The following is a 22,029-nucleotide window of genomic DNA, read 5'->3' as shown; positions in this document are numbered from 1 at the left end:
CTAGCAAATCATCTAGCTGTGTTCTCAATTCTTTCATTTCAGTTGGCGCCAATCTATATGGTGCTCTAGCAATAGGAGCTGCTCCTAGAATAATGTCGATTCTGAACTCCACTTGTCTATCTGGTGGCAAACCAGGTAGTTCTTCAGGGAAAACTTCAGGGTACTCAGAAATAACGGGGATGTCTTCAATCCTGGGCTTCTGCTCATCAATGGTCACCTGTGCCATATAAATGACACAACCTTTCTTCAAACATTTGGATGCCTTTAGCATAGCCACTTGCTCAGGCAATCCATGATGTGTATCACCCTGAATGGTAAGTGGTTCTCCAGATGGAGTCTTGATCACCACTTGTTTCTTATTGCACACAATCTGGGCTTGGTTATGCGATAACCAATCCATACCCAACACTATATCGAAAGCGGCTAACTTAAAGGGTAACAGGGATAGAGGAAAAGAGTGGTTCCTAATGGATATGACACATCCATCTAACACAGTCGTGACTGTTTCCATAGTCCCATCAGCTAATTCTACCTCATAATTCACACTTAAGGCTTTAACAGGCGATTTTAGCAATTCACAAAACTTATTATCCACAAAGGATTTATCTGCTCTAGAATCAAACAATACTCTTGCGAAAACATCATTAATGAGAAACGTACCGGTTATGACGTTGTCGTTCTAGAGGGCCTCCTGAACATTCATTTGAAAGACCCTGGCGCTGGTCTTCTTCCCATCTTCAGCTTTCTTCGCCAGTATTGGGCAGTTGGTCTTGATATGCCCTTTTTCATTGCAACTATAACAAGTTGCATCCTTTAACTTCTTGCATTCAAGAGTCATGTGATCAGAGGACTTGCAAATCCCAAACGCCTTCGGCTGGGATTTCTGTTCATACCTGCACCTCCCGAAATGGTGCTTCTTGCAAACCTTGCACTTGGGCCTATCGCCCGACTGCTGATCACTCTTCTTGGTCTCAGACCCCTTCTTGTGGTCACGGTTCCCCCTATGCTTCTTGCTTGACCGACGTGAATTATCATCTTCACGTTTCCTTTTCTCAGAGTCAACGTTTCTCAATGATCTCTGCCTCACTGCATCCAGAGTGAGAGACAGAGATATATCAGCTACAGATCTGAAAGTAGCGGGCCGAGAGGCCTTCACGCTAGCTTTGATTTCTGAGGCCAAACCCCCAATGAAATGTGTCACACCCCCAAAATTCCACACGCGGAGTATCACCGCTTGGAGGCGTGACTGACCAGGATCTTAACCACCAATCATATTGAACATGTAATATAGTTAAGTATAGCGGAAGCATTTAAGCAAAACTCAAACATAAGTGTTAACGTATGAAATATCATAAGTATTGAAATAGCATTAACGATCCTTTGCCCACAACGACCTGCTCCTCCCTGTGCAAGCTCCATAATGTACCTAAAGTCCTGCAAGGCATGCAGCAGAGAGTCAACAACTAGTTGAGCGAGTTCACAGAAAGTAAGTTCAGTAATAGAATAGTATAACAAGCATTGCGTTCGTTCATCTAATCATGCATCGTATTAGTTCGTTCATTGTTCATGTATAGTATTGGTTCGTATCGCGGGCCCTTTCGGCATGTATGCGAAGATTGGGGTTAATACTCCCAAATATCCTAGACTATGTATATTTGTATCGCTGGCCACCCTGGCATGTGTGCGAAGTTCTAATTTGTTTAGTTCGCAGCCTTCCCGAGGCATGTGTGCGAAGATCAGTCATAATTATCGCAGCCAACCCCTGGCGTGTGTGCGAAGATCTGTTCAAGAAGGTATACTAGTCTAGCCGTATCTTATCATTCACCACCCTCACCCTGAGGACTCATATCATTATGTTCCGTTAACTAAGTATGTACGTATATTTCATTCAATCCCATTCCCACCCTGGGAACCCCATGCCTTGGCTGTGTGAACTCACCTTGGGTTGCTCGGCAGATACACAAAAAGAAAGGGAGAATTTCTTGAACTAACGGTGGTCAACCACGTCCTAACAGAGTTATCACATAAGTCAAGTTCGGTTCAAGTAATGCACATACACATTATGACAAACACGTATGCACGTAAGCAGATAAGAACATAGCAATAACATTCGTGTGCGATCCAATGTCTAAGCCCAAACTATACCCGGCCCAAACTATAAGAGTCCAACATAAAGGTCTCGGCCCAGTTAATCTAAGCAGTCCAATAGCAGATATGAAAACAGTCCAATTACTAGGCCCAAACAGTTGACACATAACGGCCCAATGACAAAACAGTTCGTAAGCCCACTGGTGCACGTGCATATGGTCTCGAGTCGCAACAGAGATTACGAGTCGCAACCGCTGGTTACGAGTCGCAATAGGTGGTCTCGGCTCATCATGGTCCGGTTACGAGTCGCAACCGGACTCGCAACCGTGGTCTCGGGTTGTGCTGTTTGTGTGCGAGTGTGAGGTTTCGAGTCGCAACGGGACTCGCAACCATGATTTCGGGTTATGCTGCTTGTGGTCTCGAGTCGAGACTATGGGTTCCCGACTCGCAACCCGTGTCGCAACAAGCTGTGTAACAGTTTTCCATAATTATCAGCAACAATCAATCCGTAATATTAGCAAACAATTAGGCAGTTTCAATAGCAAATCAATTCAGCCAATACCATCAGTTTCGTATTATCATCAACCATCAACAGAATTCTAACAAATCATGCTGCATAACTCCGATCAAACAAGACTATCTAATACCAATTTACATGAACTCTAATCTAATCATAGTATAAACGATATCTTAACAATACATAACATATCCGATTTATTCATAAGCATGTAGCCGATCAATATAACCTGATTCTAACAATACTTAACAGCCGATTACATAATCAATCATAGTAATCATTCATGTGGTCCGATTAACAAATACTATTAACTATTTTAACATAAGCAATATGTTAACAAGATTCCTTCGGTCATCAAGCAAACATCTCCGAACAGGAGCATACAAACAATCCGACAATCATTTAACAAGCAAACATATACAAAACACTAACCGGTCAAGAGTAGGAGGGGATGGTCCGACTAAAGATCTTCGGTAGCAGAATTGTTCCCGGTTTCCGGTTGCGAGAGAAAGAGAGGAATTGTGTGTGTGTTCTAGGTTGCCAAGATTGTAAAACTAAACCCTAATGAGGTGTGTATGCATATATACGTATATGCGTAATAGGGGAGTGGGCCGCAACCCCCACTTGGGCTGCCATCTAATCGGATACGAGTGACACGGCCCAAAGGCTTGTGCGCTCAAGGAATGGTTGTGCGGTTTGGCCCGATTAGTATACGAACACATAAAACACTAAGCACATAATGACATTCAATAAATCACATAACATATCATGTATTCGTTCAAGTAACATAGTTCACGTGAGCATATAATGTTACACAAGATAAGTCTAGAGTACGGGTTGTCACATTATCCCCAACTAATTGGAAATTTCGTCCCGAAATTTGGTATGCACTCACTGAGGAAGCTAGGTATGTTCAATCGTTCATTGGTTTTCCTGGGGTGTCACATCCTCCCCCCGTTGATCTGGAATTTCGTCCCGAAATTCCGAAGTAGTAGCTTCAGCCTCAGTAGTGGTAGCATTGGTTTCGAATAACTGGGGGTACTTTTCTGTCATCCTGTCTTCGCGTTCTCAGGTGTACTCTGGGCCACGTTTGGAGTTCCAACGAACTCGAACAAGAGGGATTCTCTTGTGTTTGAGGACCTTCACATCCCGGTCCGTGATTTCTACTGGTTCCTCGACGAACTGCAACCGCTCGTCGATAGTGAGTTCCTTAAAAGGAACGATGAGGTTTTCATCTGATAGGCACTTCTTTAAGTTCGATACGTGAAATACATTGTGAACTGCCCCGAGTTCAGCTGGTACGTTCAATCTATAGGCTACCCTGCCTATGCGTTCTATGATCTCGAATGGTCCGACATACCGCGGATTCAGCTTGCCCCGTTTGCCAAAACGAACTACACCCTTCCAGGGTGAAACTTTTAGTAAAACCCGGTCCCCGACCTGAAATTCCACAGGCTTTCTACGCTTGTCCGCGTAGGATTTCTGACGGTCGCGTGCTGCCGCCATGCGCTGTCGTATTTGTGCAATCTTTTCTGTGGCGTCCACTACAATCTCTGGACCCGTGATCTGACTATCCCCCACCTCTGTCCCACAGAGAGGTGACCGGCATTTACGCCCGTACAATGCCTCGAATGGTGCGGCTTGTATGCTATTGTGCTCATGTTTAATCGTGAGTCGAATGGTTTGTGCATTGCTTGCCAAAGTTCTGACGTGAATCGTGCATCGCAATCCAAAATGATGGACGTGGGCACCCCGTGCCTCGAGACAACTTCCTTGAGGTACACGTCTGCGAGAGTGGAGAACTTATCCGTTTCCTTTATAGGTAGGGAGTGTGCAGACTTGGTGAGTCGATCCACGATCACCCATATCGTATCGTTCCCACGCTGGGATCTAGGTAGGCCTGTAACGAAATCCATGGAAATTTCTTCCCATTTCCATTGCGGTATCTTAGGCTGTTGAAGTAGGCCAGCTGGTTTCTGATATTCGACCTTGACTCTCGCACAGGTCAAACATTTTCCAACGTACGTAGCGATGTGGGCCTTCATGCTAGGCCACCAGTATGTAGTGCTAATGTTGTGGTACATTTTGTCCGACCCTGGATGTACCGAGTAACGAGACTTGTGAGCTTCATCCATCACAAGTTCGCGTAGACCGTCGTAAAGTGGGACCCAAATACGCCCCGTCACATAGTAGGCGCCGTCTGCCTTCTGTTCCATCTGCTGTCGTGAGTCGCGTAAGGCTTCAGCCTTGACGTTTTCGGGTTTCAGTGCTTCTATCTGAGCAGTTCGTATCTGTGCTGGAAGGCTAGACTGAATCGTAAGCTGTAGCGCTCGCACGCGCTGAGGTAGAGTGTCCTTCCGACTGAGGGCGTCCGCCACAACATTGGCCTTGCCTGGATGGTACTTGATGGCGCATTCGTAGTCGCTAAGTAGTTCAACCCATCGTCGTTGATGCACGTTCAATCCTTCTGCTTAAGAATATGCTCGAGACTCCTGTGATCGGTGTAAATCGTGCACCTGGTACCGTACAGGTAGTGTCGCCATATCTTAAGCGCGAACACATCAGCTCCCAGCCCTAAATCGTGCGTCATGTAGTTGCGTTCGTAAATCTTGAGTTGACGAGAGGCGAAAGCGATAACCTTGTCGCGCTGAAAAGCAGTCTCCTGGGGCTCTCCCCAGCAATAGGTGACGCCCTTCTGTGTCAGTAGCGTAAGTGGCTGAGCAATTCTCCGAGAAATCCCTGCGTAAACCGTCTGTAGTACGTGGTGCAGGCCAGTTTCTGGTTGAGTCTACCTTGGATGGATCGTCACGGATCCCATCCTTGTTCACTACGTGGTCTAAGAAGTGGACTTCACGAATACTATGACGAACTTGTCTAGGTAGGGTTTGCACACCCTATTCATAAGGTCCTTAAATACGGCAGGTGCGTTCAAATACATCAAACCATCCATCATACCAAACATAAAGTATAGTAGTTAAAATAATCCATAAAACCCAATACGATTCATGTTCAAACCAAACTTTGTTTGAGTAACAGAGACATAATAAAGAAAATCCCAAAACGAGTTATAAGTTCAAACAGCGTCTCCTTGTCCTAGCATGAAAGCTCGACCCCTTGCCTCGTTGCCATTGTTGTTGTTGTTGTTCCCATTGCCCTGGTTATTGTTGTTGTTCTGATTCTGGTTCAACTGTGGGCAATCGCGCTTGTAATGACCTTCTGCCCCACACTGGAAACATCCCCGATTTCCACGCTGTGGCTGCTGCTGCTGTGGGTTCTGAGGAACTGGTGGTGGAAGTTGCTGGTTCTGGTTTGCAGGTCGTGAGCTCCTGCAATCCTTGGCTTCGTGCCCTAGCTTGAGACATCTCTGGCAACGTTCCTTGCGGTACCTTCCACTGTGGTGCCTGTTACACTTGTTACATAGTGGATGTACTCCCCTGTATCCACCCTGCTCCTGACTGCCAGATGATTGCTGACTCGAATGCTGGTAGTCATTCGTCCTGCGCTGCTGTGCTTGAGACTGATCGGGAACTGATCCCCTGCTGGAATCCCCATCCCATTTCCGTTTGTTGTCGTTGGGTGTAGCAGAAGTAGCAGTTGGAGTGACTGTAGCAGTAGCGTTGACACGCTTAGGCAGTTTATTCTGATCCACTGCCTGGTCGGTGATGCGATGAGCGAGGCGCTGAATTTCCTGAATGTTGTCAAGATTAGCCGAAGTAACATGGCTCTGGATCTCTGGCGCCAATCCCTTGAGATACATCTCAATGCGCTTGTATGGAGGATCCACCATAGTTGGACACAGAACGGCCAGCTCGTTCGACCGTTTAGTATACGCTTCGATCTCTGACCCAACCATTTTCAGATTATATAGCTCGTCTTCCAGCTTGTGAATGTCTTCACGCGTACAATACTCCCTCTTAATGAGTTCCTTAAAGTCGTTCCAGGGTGTGGCGTTAGCAGCTGCCAACCCTAAGATTTGAACTTGGGCGTTCCACCAAGTCAGTGCTATTCCTTCCAAGGTGCCGGTGGCAAACTTGACCTTGCGAGCCTCAGGGCACTCGCACATTTCGAATACGGATTCTAGCTTCTCAAACCAGTGGAGGAGTCCCACTGCCCCCTCTGTGCCGCTGAAGGAATTTGGACGACAGTCCATGAAATTCTTAAAGGTGCAAACTTGCTGCGCTGGTTGACCTATTGTGTACGAATAGGGCAAAGTTTAAATACAAGGGCTAGCTTAGGAATGTAGGATCTAAAGATCCTAGCGTAAGTTATGACTACAGGGTATACTACCTGCTTGAGCAGCTGCAAGTGCCGCAGCAACTTGAGCTTGAACGAGAGCCTCTAGCTGGGCTTGAGTCATGTTGATTCGTCCAGACATGATCTTCATAGTAAAAGTAATGTAAGCGAGAGTGGTTCGCGAGTAGGGCGATGACAGAAAAGTGTAAGCACGTAGGTGTTCTCATGTAATAAAGTCGCGTGTATCTAAGCGTAATGCGAGCAAAGTTCTAAGCAGTTCTAGCAAACAGGCAATAAACATAAACCTTATTACCTAGGATGTCGAGTCTTGCACGTGGAGCGAAGCGTCGTTGTGGATCGTTGAGAGCACTGTTCTGGTTATAGTCTGGTTTTAATAAAAACGTTTTCCCATATTAAAACCTAGTTCTCTATAACCAATGGCTCTGATACCAATCTGTCACACCCCCAAAATTCCACACGCGGAGTATCACCGCTTGGAGGCGTGACTGACCAGGATCTTAACCACCAATCATATTGAACATGTAATATAGTTAAGTATAGCGGAAGCATTTAAGCAAAACTCAAACATAAGTGTTAACGTATGAAATATCATAAGTATTGAAATAGCATTAACGATCCTTTGCCCACAACGACCTGCTCCTCCCTGTGCAAGCTCCATAATGTACCTAAAGTCCTGCAAGGCATGCAGCAGAGAGTCAACAACTAGTTGAGCGAGTTCACAGAAAGTAAGTTCAGTAATAGAATAGTATAACAAGCATTGCGTTCGTTCATCTAATCATGCATCGTATTAGTTCGTTCATTGTTCATGTATAGTATTGGTTCGTATCGCGGGCCCTTTCGGCATGTATGCGAAGATTGGGGTTAATACTCCCAAATATCCTAGACTATGTATATTTGTATCGCTGGCCACCCTGGCATGTGTGCGAAGTTCTAATTTGTTTAGTTCGCAGCCTTCCCGAGGCATGTGTGCGAAGATCAGTCATAATTATCGCAGCCAACCCCTGGCGTGTGTGCGAAGATCTGTTCAAGAAGGTATACTAGTCTAGCCGTATCTTATCATTCACCACCCTCACCCTGAGGACTCATATCATTATGTTCCGTTAACTAAGTATGTACGTATATTTCATTCAATCCCATTCCCACCCTAGGAACCCCATGCCTTGGCTGTGTGAACTCACCTTGGGTTGCTCGGCAGATACACAAAAAGAAAGGGAGAATTTCTTGAACTAACGGTGGTCAACCACGTCCTAACAGAGTTATCACATAAGTCAAGTTCGGTTCAAGTAATGCACATACACATTATGACAAACACGTATGCACGTAAGCAGATAAGAACATAGCAATAACATTCGTGTGCGATCCAATGTCTAAGCCCAAACTATACCCGGCCCAAACTATAAGAGTCCAACATAAAGGTCTCGGCCCAGTTAATCTAAGCAGTCCAATAGCAGATATGAAAACAGTCCAATTACTAGGCCCAAACAGTTGACACATAACGGCCCAATGACAAAACAGTTCGTAAGCCCACTGGTGCACGTGCATATGGTCTCGAGTCGCAACAGAGATTACGAGTCGCAACCGCTGGTTACGAGTCGCAATAGGTGGTCTCGGCTCATCATGGTCCGGTTACGAGTCGCAACCGGACTCGCAACCGTGGTCTCGGGTTGTGCTGTTTGTGTGCGAGTGTGAGGTTTCGAGTCGCAACGGGACTCGCAACCATGATTTCGGGTTATGCTGCTTGTGGTCTCGAGTCGAGACTATGGGTTCCCGACTCGCAACCCGTGTCGCAACAAGCTGTGTAACAGTTTTCCATAATTATCAGCAACAATCAATCCGTAATATCAGCAAACAATTAGGCAGTTTCAATAGCAAATCAATTCAGCCAATACCATCAGTTTCGTATTATCATCAACCATCAACAGAATTCTAACAAATCATGCTGCATAACTCCGATCAAACAAGACTATCTAATACCAATTTACATGAACTCTAATCTAATCATAGTATAAACGATATCTTAACAATACATAACATATCCGATTTATTCATAAGCATGTAGCCGATCAATATAACCTGATTCTAACAATACTTAACAGCCGATTACATAATCAATCATAGTAATCATTCATGTGGTCCGATTAACAAATACTATTAACTATTTTAACATAAGCAATATGTTAACAAGATTCCTTCGGTCATCAAGCAAACATCTCCGAACAGGAGCATACAAACAATCCGACAATCATTTAACAAGCAAACATATACAAAACACTAACCGGTCAAGAGTAGGAGGGGATGGTCCGACTAAAGATCTTCGGTAGCAGAATTGTTCCCGGTTTCCGGTTGCGAGAGAAAGAGAGGAATTGTGTGTGTGTTCTAGGTTGCCAAGATTGTAAAACTAAACCCTAATGAGGTGTGTATGCATATATACGTATATGCGTAATAGGGGAGTGGGCCGCAACCCCCACTTGGGCTGCCATCTAATCGGATACGAGTGACACGGCCCAAAGGCTTGTGCGCTCAAGGAATGGTTGTGCGGTTTGGCCCGATTAGTATACGAACACATAAAACACTAAGCACATAATGACATTCAATAAATCACATAACATATCATGTATTCGTTCAAGTAACATAGTTCACGTGAGCATATAATGTTACACAAGATAAGTCTAGAGTACGGGTTGTCACAAAATGCGCGATCCTCTTGGGTTCCGGGGTCACCAGGTATGGAAGCAATCTGGACAGGGTGTTGAAACTTGTGAGATATGCCTGGCAATCCAGGTTCTTCATGACCAGTGAAAGGAAATCAGATTCTATCTTCTCAACCTCATGCTGAGGGCAGTAGTTTTCTTTGATAAGAGCAACAAATTGCTCCCATGACATGTTGTACAAAGCAACTTTTCCAGAGGCTTGGATCAAAGACCTCCACCACGCTAGGGCTTCACCCTTGAATGACTGGGATGCAAACTTTACCATATCCCTCTCAGCACAACCACTAATGTCCACAACAGTGTCCATTTCATCCAGCCAGGTCATGCAATCTACAACGCCTTTTTCCCCCGTAAAATCTCGGGGCTTGCAGGAAACAAAATACTTATACGTGCAACCTTTGACGCGAGGTGCATCATCAAACACTATCTTCCTGGGTTGAACACTGTTCTCATTCGATGAGTGACGATCATCATCTTTCTTGGGTTTGGGCTGAACAGAGGGTGGTTTGCTATGAGCCCCAGAATGAGATTTTGGCTTGGAGTGAGGTGTAGACAGAGTTATACTTTGGGTCCCAGAGGACTCACTGTACTGTCTGTCCAAAGCTTTTGTAACTGCATTATCCACTAATGCTTGAAGCTCCGCTCCAGTTAACTGAATTCTGGCATTTTCGTGGTTTTCCACCGGATGGCTATTCACTTCATCCGACCCAGCCATGTAGCTTCAATTGCTACATATAAATAATGGGCAAGGTTTTATATAAAGGTTTTTACAGTATTTTATACTCTATTAACCATGGTTTTAAATTGCCATTTTAGGTTATTTTGTTAGAATTTTAGGATTTTTATTATTATCCTAAATTATAAATTACTAATAGCACATAAGGCCTAGTCACAAGGACAATTTAATTTAATAATAAACCAAGACTTTACAGTATCCAAGTATTTAGGTTTGAACCACAGTTCATCACCATTATTAACAGGGAGTCATAAGCTACCACTGTTTCTAGTCCCAGAGGACATTTAATTATTGCCCACAGGCGCTTCGCCCTTAAGAGGCGGTTACATAATTAAGGGAATTTAAAATTAACCCTTTATAAAGGATGGCCTGTGTGACTTTACCGATTCACAGTTTGCCAAAACTGTTAACATACTAACAGACGTTAACAATGATTGGAATCTATTATGTGGGTCCTACCATCTTGGCCATGTCTGCAACAACATATAGGCTAGGTTTTACCTCTAAGATTCCTTTAATAATTAACGCAGAATAGTCCTAAGTTGAGATGTTAATATGGATCTTAATCTAATCGTGGAACTACCATCTTGGCCTTGTTTTATGATAACATATGGCTAGGTCTCTATTCTTTTTAGATTTTACCATTTTAATATAATTGCAGATCTTTTAATTATTTTCATTTATTTCATGTTTTATGCATATAATTAACAATAATAACTAAAATGAAAATTTAAACTAAAACATCTCATAAATTGTTTTAACAAATACAACATTTGCCCTAAACGGGACTTCTACGAAAATAAATGCCCATGCAGGGGCGAAAAACAAAATAAACACACGCAGAGGTCAACTAAAAAGACATGCCCACGCAGGGGCAGAATACAAAATGACAAGCCCACGCAGGGGCTGAGTACTGAAGCAAAAAGTCCACGCAGGGACTTGATTACAACAAAATAAATAAACAAAAGGTCTTCAATGACCCCTTCTCTTGGACTTCCCCTTGATCAAGTCTGATAATCTCTTGAAGAAGCCATGAGTGTTACTGCGTTCTGTTTGGATTTCCCGTTCACAACGGTCCAATCTTTCAAGGACTTCTTGTTGGCGCTCAGGCGGGATCAACTGCAGCTGTGGCGGCTGGTATAGAGGTTGAGGCGGTGGCGGACGCTGGTACCCATAAGTCGGGTAACCAGTGGTCCAAAGACCACCATAAGGTCCCTCTGGGTGACTAGCATTGTAGTCTCATGCCTCCTGTTATGGGTCCACACTAGCATAGTTGTAATGGGTATGCGCCGGCTGCTCAAAGGGGTTATACGCCGCTGAACCGGCGTATGCAGGGATTGGGTTATCAAAACCCAACGGAGGTGCCATAGGCACTGAGTTGACCTCTGGAATGGGGTTTGATGGACCCCCCATTTGCGGGTTTTCTTCCTCCTGGAGTGGCGGATAATGACTGCCACTCGAGGGCTGGGAGTGCTGATGCGGACTCCCCCTTGCACGGACATCCGTGCGTTTGACCTTCTCCGCCACGGCGGCTCCGGAGGCGGTTGTTGCTCCACTGGCGGTGGTGGTGGCGGAGTGATTGCCACGAAACGAGAATCCTGGGAAGGATCTTGTTGCTGTTGCTGCTGCTGCTGATAGGGAGACGAGTGGTGGGATGGTGTGAAATACCAGTCCCACTAGTTGAACCTCTCCTGGTAACCGTCGGGACCACGATAAGGTGATACGTGAAAAGATGACCCATCGGATATTTCGATGGGGTGGTTTCGTGTTCCAGACGCGGGCTCCACGGGATCCGTGTCTTCATCCATATCGTCAGCATGGTCACCTGAGAAATGATCCTCAGGTCCTAGTGGGTTAGGACCCACGGGTTCTGGAAAGATATTAGCCGGGTTGAACCGGCTCTGAAAGACTGGGGTTGGGTCGCCATAGGAGTGGTGAGAGTTCGATCTCTGCAAAGGTATAAATGAAGGTGGTTGGTTATTGGGCTCATTTTCTGATTAGGGCCCGAAAGAATGCAAGTACGAAGGTGAGGAACTGAAGGAGACTGATCGCCTCCCGGGCTTAACATAGAGCCTCCACGGCTCCTGCGGGCTCGTACTCATAGTAATGGATGGCGTTCGCCGGTGCGATGGTCCGGCCTCATGATCATGCCTGAAACTGGGCCTTTGCCTCGTCCTCGTAGAAATCTCGGCGACATTTTCAACCTGCAAACATGGTTAAGATAACGACCAATATAAAAATAAAAGACCGAATAAAACAAAAACAGAGTTTGTCCTATGTTCGATGTCTAGACTTGGAACTCGAAGAATGTGCAAATTGGTGCACTGAGATTAAACACAAAAGGTTAGTGTTTAATTCACTCAGTGTTGGTTCTGATACCAACCTGTCACACCCCTAATTTCCACGTGTCACCGGTGGGCCCGGTGGGGGAGTATCGTGACGTAGTTGATATCATCATAGTCAAACACCACAAATTATAATGCACGGCGGAAGCAATAAAATAGATTTATTTCAACCAAACATAATCTAATATCCAAGTATCACATAGTAGCTGAAACAGATCCACAGGCGGATCGAAATAAAAAGGAGAAAATTGTTCAACAGATAATGGCATCCAAGTTTGCGAGACTCTAACGATGCTAAGGAGTAGCCAACCTATTTCGTGTAGAACCTGCACTTAATCTTTTTGGGGAAAATACGTCAGTTTACACTGGTAAAAACTTTTAACTTATTTTCCCTTATACGGGCTTGGGGTACGGTATATAAAATACCGCTTGGTCGGGCAATTGACCCTAACTCATTAGTAGTTGGGTATTATCAATGTGACCCGTTTGAAAATTGGTTTTGTTTGTTTTACGCCTTTGGGAGTTTAATGACCATGTCCCGGATATCCTTGGCATCATTTTACGAAATGGCCACGACCTTGACACGCGGGTGTAGGCGTACACCCGACAATGTGTCCATATTTATTAAGGTATAACCGTTGGCTTCCCGCCGCGGATTTATACTATGTGGTGTGTCAATTAACCTTAAACCCGGCACGAACTGGGCGACTGAACGCATAACGAACATGTAATTCTTTTACAAGATTAGATTTGATTAATTATCCCCAAGTTATAAAAGTTTTGTGCAATGTGCATTCAAATCAATTTTTAAAACATTTTCAAAATGAGTCAGTTAAATTGTATTTACCAGTGTAAACTGACGTATTTTCCCCAAAAAGATTAAGTGCAGGTTCTACACGAAATAGGCTGGCTACTCCTTAGCATCGTTAGAGTCTCGCAAACTTGGATGCCATTATCTGTTGAACAATTTTCTTCTTTTTATTTCGATCCGCCTGTGGATCTGTTTCAGCTACTATGTGATACTTGGATATTACATTATGTTTGGTTGAAATAAATCTATTTTATTGCTTCCGCCGTGCATTATAATTTGTGTTGTTTGACTATGATGATATCAATTACGTCACGATACTCCCCCACCGGGCCCAACGGTGACACATGGAAATTAGGGGTGTGACACATACTAGCACATATTATTACTAAGTAAGTTCTTGGTCAAACAAACAACATAAAGACTTACAAAATCGGAAACTTTGATGCCTTTTTCGTATAATCCAACCCTTAATCAATCAAAACAATCCACAAAACAAAAAGCCCCAGAATCAACAATACCTAAGTCAAATTCGGAGATGCAGAAAGAAGAAAAATTAAATGACTTATACCCTTGAAGTGGTCCCTAGAATAACGGGGTAGCGGTAATTCGGAGTGAACGGCGGGGTACGGTGGTGAAAGGTGGAAGGTGGTGGTGGTGAAAGGTGGAGATGGTGGTGGTGGTGGTGGTGGTGGTGAAGAATTAGGAAGAAGAGGTGTGTTTGGATTTAAGATGAATCTGAATATGAGGAAGAAGAGGTGTGTTTGACATGAAGGTGGTTATTGATTTAAAGTTTATTTTTTAATAGTAAGGGTATTTAGGTCATTTCACATCTACTTAACTGAAAATACTAACCTCCATCCGTGACAGGGACCATCTGAGAACGAAATTAAAAAAGTTAAAAACTATAGCTGTAATTTTAGAAACTTAAGGACTAAAGTTGAAAAAAAAACTCAAACCACATTAAGTATCCGAGCATTTAACTCTTAAAATTTGGTAGGGACTTTAGATTCAAAGCAAAGGTGTGGCATTTTCGTAATTTCAGATGCCTACAAGGGCCTTATTCAAACCAAATTGAAAATTCCTACCTGCGAAAACCCCATCCCCACCCCCTTTTCCCTTTCAATTTCAACTCTCTCTCTAGAAACTCCCCTCTCTCTCTCTCTCTCACACGCAAGCACACCGATGGGGCAACAGTCGTTGATCTACAGTTTCGTCGCCAGAGGAACCGTGATCCTCTCTGAATACACTGAGTTCACCGGAAACTTCACCAGCATCGCCGCTCAGTGTCTCCAGAAGCTTCCTGCTTCCAACAACAAGTTCACCTACAACTGCGATGGTCACACCTTCAACTATCTTGTTGAAGGCGGTTTCAGTAAGTCCGATCTGATCGATTCCTCTTCTGTTTTTCAATTTTTCATCGATCCGATCGTATTTACGCGAATTCATGATATATACTTGTTAAATGTTACTCGATTTGATTATTTCGAATCATTTAATGTCTTATTGAATCAGTCTTCGTGGCGATTTGAGTGATTTGTCTCAAGTTAGCTGATATTAGACGTTAATTTGATTTATGATTCTGAAATGTTAGTTGATTTGATTATTTTACTACTTATTGAATCGTTCTTCGTAGCCATTTGAGTTTATTTGTCTCAAGTTAGCTGATACTAGACGTTAGCATGAGTTAATTTGATTTATGTTATAATATTTTGAGTTTTGACTATGTGTTATTTGTTGTTTCTGTATGCTTGTTCAAATTTGATGTTTCTGTATGCTTGTTCAAAAGTGATTTATGCGATTGAGTTTGTAGATTTAGTTTTTTTGTTGATGAATTGATGATTTATGATTGTGAAATGTTAGCTGATTTGATTTTTCTACGCGTTGTTGTATCACACTTCTTGGCGATTCGAGTTATGTGTCTCAGTTTAGCTGTTACTAGACGTTAGCATGCGTTAATTTGATTTGTGTTCAATTAGTTTGACTATGTGTTATTTGTCGTTTCTGTATGCTTGTTCAATTGTGATTTATGCGATTGCGTTTGTGGATTTAGTTTTTTTGTTGATGAACATGAACTTGATGTATTTGATTCTATGTGTTCTTTTTGTGTTGATGTGGTGCACGTGACCTCAGCGATTAGGTCATCTTATATTTGATCCTAGTTGATCACCTATAGTTGTTTAGCAAAGATAAATAGTGGATTTATGCTAGGTATGATGTGATCTGTGAACTTGGAGCAGTTTAAAGTGCCTGCCAGGCTAATCCTTGAGGTAGAGAGTCATCATTATTCTATATGTAAAACTTAAGTTGAAATTGGATCTGAATCAGTTATAAATCCAACGTTGTAGCTTGAGTAGTTCTTTGCGGTCGGTATCATTTGCTTTTTATGGTAGTTATTTTATTGCATGAATGCATGATACCAGTAAAAATCATTACTAGCTAACTTGTCATTGACAGGAACCATTTAAGTTTTTGGGTTTTGAATTTGTAAGAAAACATTTGGTATTGGTCTCTTTGCCATAGCATGGTTTATAGAGTATGGTTGTGTCGTGACACAAGTTTACTTGGCAGCTACTGCTTGTCTGCTTAAAGCATACTGTTACGTTTATGCTAGTGCTACAAATGTCATTGTTTAAGGTGTCGGTTCATACTAAATACATATGAATATATAATACTACTTTGCACTTGCTAGAGTTTTTGGGACATTTGATGCATAGCACAGGGCACAGGCTGGGGATGTCCAATTTCACTATAGTAGAAGCTCTTAGAGAGATTTGACTTTTCTACTATTTTTAAATACTATCATGCACAACACTTAACAAGTTTACTACAATTCAATTTTGCCGAAACCTTATGGCTTATAGTCTTATATTGTGTGTATATTCATTTTGCATAGAAACGTGAATTGTTTTTAGGTGCGCACATAGCTGACCTGTTATGTGTGTATCTGTAGTAGATATGGTTATGAATTCTATGCGTATGTTGGGAAGGTGGCCTGCTTATTATAATATTATGTCTCAGCACACATTGACTAACTCTATCTTTAACTTTTTAAATTATGTAGCATACTGTGTTGTGGCTGTCGAATCTGTCGGTAGACAGGTTCCAATGGCTTTTCTTGAGCGAGTCAAGGAGGACTTCACTAAGAAATATGGCGGTGGGAAAGCTGCAACGGCTGTTGCCAATAGTCTGAGCAAAGAATTTGGGTAATATTATAATTCATTTTTGTTTCCGTTTTCAAGACATTTAAAGTTATTATTCGTCAACTAACGGCTATTTGCACACTTATCTTTTATACCAGTCCCAAGCTGAAGGAGCAGATGCAGTACTGTGTGGACCATCCAGAAGAGATCAGCAAGCTTGCGAAGGTCAAAGCCCAGGTTTCTGAAGTTAAGGGTGTGATGATGGAAAACATTGAAAAGGTAAAAGTTTCTTGTAATTTTGCTATTTTGGAACCCGTAGGTTTTCTTATGTAAAGTTGGTTCAGGACATGATGAAACTTTTATTTATTATTATTATTATTTTGTTATTTTGGAATTTGTAGGTTCTTGACCGTGGAGAGAAGATTGAGCTTCTGGTGGATAAAACAGAGAATCTTCGCTCTCAGGTCAGTGCATCTATTTCTCTCTCTCTGCATTATGCTTCAAACTGATTATTACACTGGTAAATCAAGGTGGTGTCTGTTTGTGGGTTAAAGGGCTGAGGATTTTGTTTGTTCAGGACTTGATTAAACAGACTAATACACTTATTGAGCTAATGAAGATGGATTTGTTTTCGCTATTAAGCTCTTTGATGTTGTATAATCGCTTCCTAAAAAGAAAGTTTCATTTATATAGTTCACCTGTTCTATACAGAGTTGTTTACCCAGACAACTCTTATTTATATAGTTCAATAAATAGACCCTAAGAAGTAGGGGTGTTAATGGTTCGGTTTGGCCGGTTTGACAAATTTTTGGGCCAAACAGCCGACTACCGTTTTGAAAATTTACAAACCAAACTGATATAAATTAAATAAATAGAAAAAAAGGCTGCACAGCCGGTTTGAAGTTCTAAATCGTTGGCCGAACCATTAAACCGCCAAAACTGAACCGTAAAACAAGCCTCATGAATTTTAACTGGTCGACTTGCTTCGGTTTGGGTGGCTCAGTTGGTTTCAACGTTTATGAGCATCTCTATTAAGAAGCACCACTAAAAATTAATTAAAGTGAAACGAATCACAACTAATATATTAGAGATATGGGCTTTGCATGTTATACATATAGGTGGATATTTTGACCCGTTTATTTATGTATGGGTTGATTTGGGTTATGTCTTATCTTAAATGGGTAAAAAAAAACCATGTTTCAGGCACAAGATTTTAGGACACAAGGTACACAAATGAGGAGGAAAATGTGGTTGCAAAACATGAAGATAAAATTGATAGTTCTCGGAATTATCATTGCTTTGATTCTCATTATCGTCTTATCGGCTTGTGGCGGCTTTAATTGCGGCAAGTGAACTGCATCTTTGCTTCCGGGATTTAGGTTCGTAAAGTTCTCTCGTTCGTGTTGTCTCATGTTTATTTGTTTGCCAGTGATTTCTCTTTTGCCGGATTCTTTTTTGGGGTGACACGGGGTATCTTTCGTGCAAAAAAAGATTTATAATGCAATATAGTGGTTGTATAGTTTGTACCCTAAGTATGATGTGACATCGGTATATTACTAGGAAAACAATTTGATTGCGGGTTTGTGGGTTTTGTTACTCTCAAGACTGATGCTTGCAGTGTTCTTTGATGTTATTTGATTTTTGTACGAGAAAACTGACTCATGACAGTTGACAAACCGACTATATCAAGTTCTGTTCTTAGTCGGGGCTGTTTAAAAACCGGCTGAAGCAAGCCGGCCGGTTTGGTCAGTTTGAGATTCATATGGTTTGGCTTGGTGGTTTACCCGTTAGGCTGACGGTTTAAAACTTTGAATCCGATGTTGTGGTTTAGTCCAGAATTTTTGTCAAAGCTGGCCGAACTGGACCGACCGTGAACACCCTACGCTTTTTGGTAGGCTTATATTAATCAGTTCTGCTTCAACGTTTGATTTTTTGCAGTGTTTTTATTTTCTTTTTTAATTTTAAAATATGACAAATTATAAAATTCCAAATCATGTGCTTGTTTTTATAGCTTTTTTCTCTTTCCGTTATTTTTAACATCAATTTTTTACTCCTAAATATCGTCTAATCTTGCGTTTGCAAGGATTTAGACCCATACTATTTTCTTCACTTTCGATTGTTAGAGTGAATGCCAGTACCATAACAAATTGAACTGATATTGACTGAATCCCAACAGATCATGTGGGAAATTATTTTGGTTGCTATATTTATGTTGGTAAAAAAGTTATAATAGTTACTTTGTGTAGTTGCAAAATTTTATAACGAATGCATTATGCATGTATGAAGAGGTCGTACCTTGTAGAAGCCAAATGGATAATTTGATTGTGGGGCATATTCGGAAGAAATGCATTCTTCACTTAGACTATACGGTGTTCCATGCCGGACACGCCATCCCGGATACGGCGTGTAGGCTGGCGTTGTCGGCGTGTAGGCCGGCGTTGTTGAGGGGAGGCAAGAATTCCACCGGCGTGGAGGGCATAGTGGGAGACGACGGCGTCGCGTGTGATTGGATGCAATTAATATTAATATTTTTATTTAAATTTAATAGATTTTATATAATTTTTAAGGATAAAAGTTTGTGCCACGTGTCGAATAACGCCGCTCTTCCACGCCCGGTCCTACACCTTTTATTTTTGCACCACACCCTATTTCGGACACTCGCTTACGTATCGCCTACGTGTCACATAAAAAATGGTCCTTAACACCGTATGGTGTTATATGATTGTCTCCATCATGACAGCCATGTCTTTTTAATGCACTGTTGACGTTCCACTTTATATATTGCCTTTCAAAATAATAACCCTTTGGATACCTTTCTACTGGCTGTTGTACAATTCGACTTTAATTTTCTTTTAACATAATGTTCTTTTACTCCTACTCTTAAACTACGTCACTACATTCTTAATTTTACCTCATGTCATGAATTTAACCTTGGCCTTCTTCCTAAGAGCCTCTACCACCCAACCAAAGTTGGAATAACATAGTTTTACTTTGATACCAAAGGCTTACGTAAGGTGATAAGGCTTTGTCTTTTCAAGTGATGATGGTTCAATCTATGCAGTGCATAAAAATGAGTTGTTTCTTACTAAAATTTAAGAGTGTGAATTGTCGTTTTAAAAAAAATATATATATATAATTCCACCTAAAATTTTCAGAGTTAATTACACATTGTGCTGATAATTTGGGAACATCATTTATATGGGTGGCCCTTTGGATGACTATTGAGTTGGTTATCACTTGGTCATTATACGCGTAACATATTTGTCTAAATGCATATTTAGTCTTGTAAGTATATATCGATCGATATATACACTTTTTAGGTCTAAACTTTAACTGGTAGATGGGTGTACCGGTTATGTACGAATGTTTAACACAAATTATAAGATGTGTCCCCTTTAACACGTTATGTGGTTTAAACCTACATGACTGCCATCCATATAAATATATCAAATAACTTAATTTAAAATAATATATAATATAAAAACTATTTTAAACAAGCCATCTTCAACTTAAAATTAACAACCGATAGTTGATTATTTCACTAAAATAGCACTACTTCATGAAAAAAGATTGTACTTGCTATTTACAAAGTCTTAAAAAAGTGCAACAATAAGGTGGAAAATTAGGCTAGACAGAGTCCACCCTGAAAGCACCATCGGGACCTCGTACCAAATCACTCTACGTCGGATATGAGCTTAGGAATAAGGTTGGAGAATCGGGAAGTACTCCTTGATTGAGTCAATCGCTTGTGAGAGAGCGGGAAATCAAGCGCTGTAAAGGAGTGCACGAGGTGAGGGAACACTGGCCCCTCCATATGGGAGTTGAAACTTTTCTCTCGCCTCGTGTTCACTCCGGTCACCCTTATGATCTATCCAATTTCACCATCTATCAGCTGACTAAAAGAAACAGTTGAGCAGAATCCAATAACCTTGTGGAACCTGTTCACCGGCTCCGGCAACTCTGGCACCCTCCTCCACCTACACTCACTAGAACCCGCCCCGATTTCACACACACAAGCGGGGTAATTCCGGCGATGTTCTTCATTAAACACAAATATAAACCCCCCAAATCCCACACATTTCAAGCTAGCATACTTATCATCTTCATCACCATCAAACAACCACTCGAGCAAATCATCCGGCATAATCGCAACCTCACTAAACTCCGACGTCGATTCATCAATTTTCCAAACATTAAACGACGGTCCACCACAAGCGTTGCAAACTCCGGCCAACATTAGTTGGTTTCGGCAAGATATTATAAACGAAATGATAACTCCCGGTGGCCGAAGCGTTTGAACATCACTCCAAACTCGATTAATCAAATCGAATGATGATATGAAACAAGAATAAATTCCGAATACGTAAAATTTTGATTTGATCAAAGCGGACGATAATGATTGTGACGAATTCGCTGCCCGAAAATCTACGGGCAGCGGCGGGCAGTGGGCCCACGAATTTAAATTAGGGTTATAAATTTCAACGGCTAGATTGTCTTCAATGTCAACTAATCCACCAATAAATCTAACTCCACCAACAACAATAATGTGAGGCAAACTCGAATTTGAATAATTTTTTAAATTATTCAAATTCGAGCCGGCCTCGTTAATAACACCCACTAGTGGGTTTAACCGTGAGAATTTTAAAGGCGTGGTTTCCCGCCACAAGGGTTTCAAAATTGGAGAAAAACTAAAATTATTCGCGGCCGTGTTGAAGAAAAACCCGTCGGATCCAATGAACGACGATTCGTGCGAAATTGAAGGCGGGAAGAGATTTGGCGGGAGTTTGATCCACTCGTTTGAATACGGGTCGAAAGCGAAGGCTTGGTTTTTTTTGACAAAAATGTTGTTACGGCCGTAGAGGAAGAACCACGGGGTGTTGGTGGCGGTGGGGGAGAACGACGAGGCGGTGGTGATCGCGTGCCAGAGTTTGCAAACCGCGGAGCAACGGATGATTGAGCGGATTGGGAGGTGGGATAAGATGAGTTGGATTAAATCAGAGCTGAGGAAATTCAAGGATTCTACTGATTCTTTGAGGGTGTTTGGAATTGAATCTTCCATTTGAAATGAATGATTGTTGGATGAAATTGAAGAATTTGATTGAGTGAATATAAATGGATTGGGAGGAATTGAGAATTGTGGTTATGGAAAATTCAAGGAATTGGTCCAACTGCTACACCAAATACTTCCTCCCATTAAATGGCTTTTAATTCAATGGACTTTATTTCTTTCTTTCTAGAAAAAACAAATGATATTTCATTTGGAGTAAAACGTGCGTATAGTGTATGTGGTTTTGTAAAATAACATCTATAGTCCTCAACTTTTGAAGATTACACCGGTGCTCCCTGTGGTTTGACAGTTTGTTACTCGGATAGTCCCTAGAGTGAATGTTCGTTAGTTTTCTTCGTTAACTCCACGTAAAATGACCA

At 42.0% G+C, this 22,029-nt stretch overlaps 2 protein-coding genes across 2 annotated transcripts; one reads left to right on the top strand and one right to left on the bottom strand.

Annotated features, from left to right (window-relative positions):
- Positions 1-14,483: 14,483 nt before the first annotated feature.
- On the top strand, positions 14,484-18,235 carry LOC110871087 (vesicle-associated membrane protein 722). The gene is made up of 5 exons (XM_022120052.2): positions 14,484-14,834; positions 16,524-16,665; positions 16,761-16,881; positions 17,004-17,066; positions 17,806-18,235. The coding sequence occupies exons 1-5, from the start codon at positions 14,645-14,647 to the stop codon at positions 17,953-17,955; spliced, it is 666 nt and encodes a 221-aa protein (XP_021975744.1). The 5' UTR covers positions 14,484-14,644; the 3' UTR covers positions 17,956-18,235.
- Positions 18,236-20,111: 1,876 nt separating this feature from the next.
- LOC110871100 (F-box/kelch-repeat protein At3g24760) lies at positions 20,112-21,808 on the bottom strand. Its single transcript, XM_022120058.2, has one exon. It carries the CDS (start codon positions 21,659-21,661, stop codon positions 20,471-20,473), a length of 1,191 nt encoding a protein of 396 aa, XP_021975750.1. The 5' UTR covers positions 21,662-21,808; the 3' UTR covers positions 20,112-20,470.
- Positions 21,809-22,029: the final 221 nt, after the last annotated feature.

The sequence above is a fragment of the Helianthus annuus genome, chromosome 1 (assembly GCF_002127325.2).
Source record: "Helianthus annuus cultivar XRQ/B chromosome 1, HanXRQr2.0-SUNRISE, whole genome shotgun sequence".
NCBI classification, from domain to species: domain Eukaryota; kingdom Viridiplantae; phylum Streptophyta; class Magnoliopsida; order Asterales; family Asteraceae; genus Helianthus; species Helianthus annuus.
The sequence above is the reverse complement of the archived record's forward strand: the minus strand, read 5'-3'. Positions and strand labels throughout refer to the sequence as shown.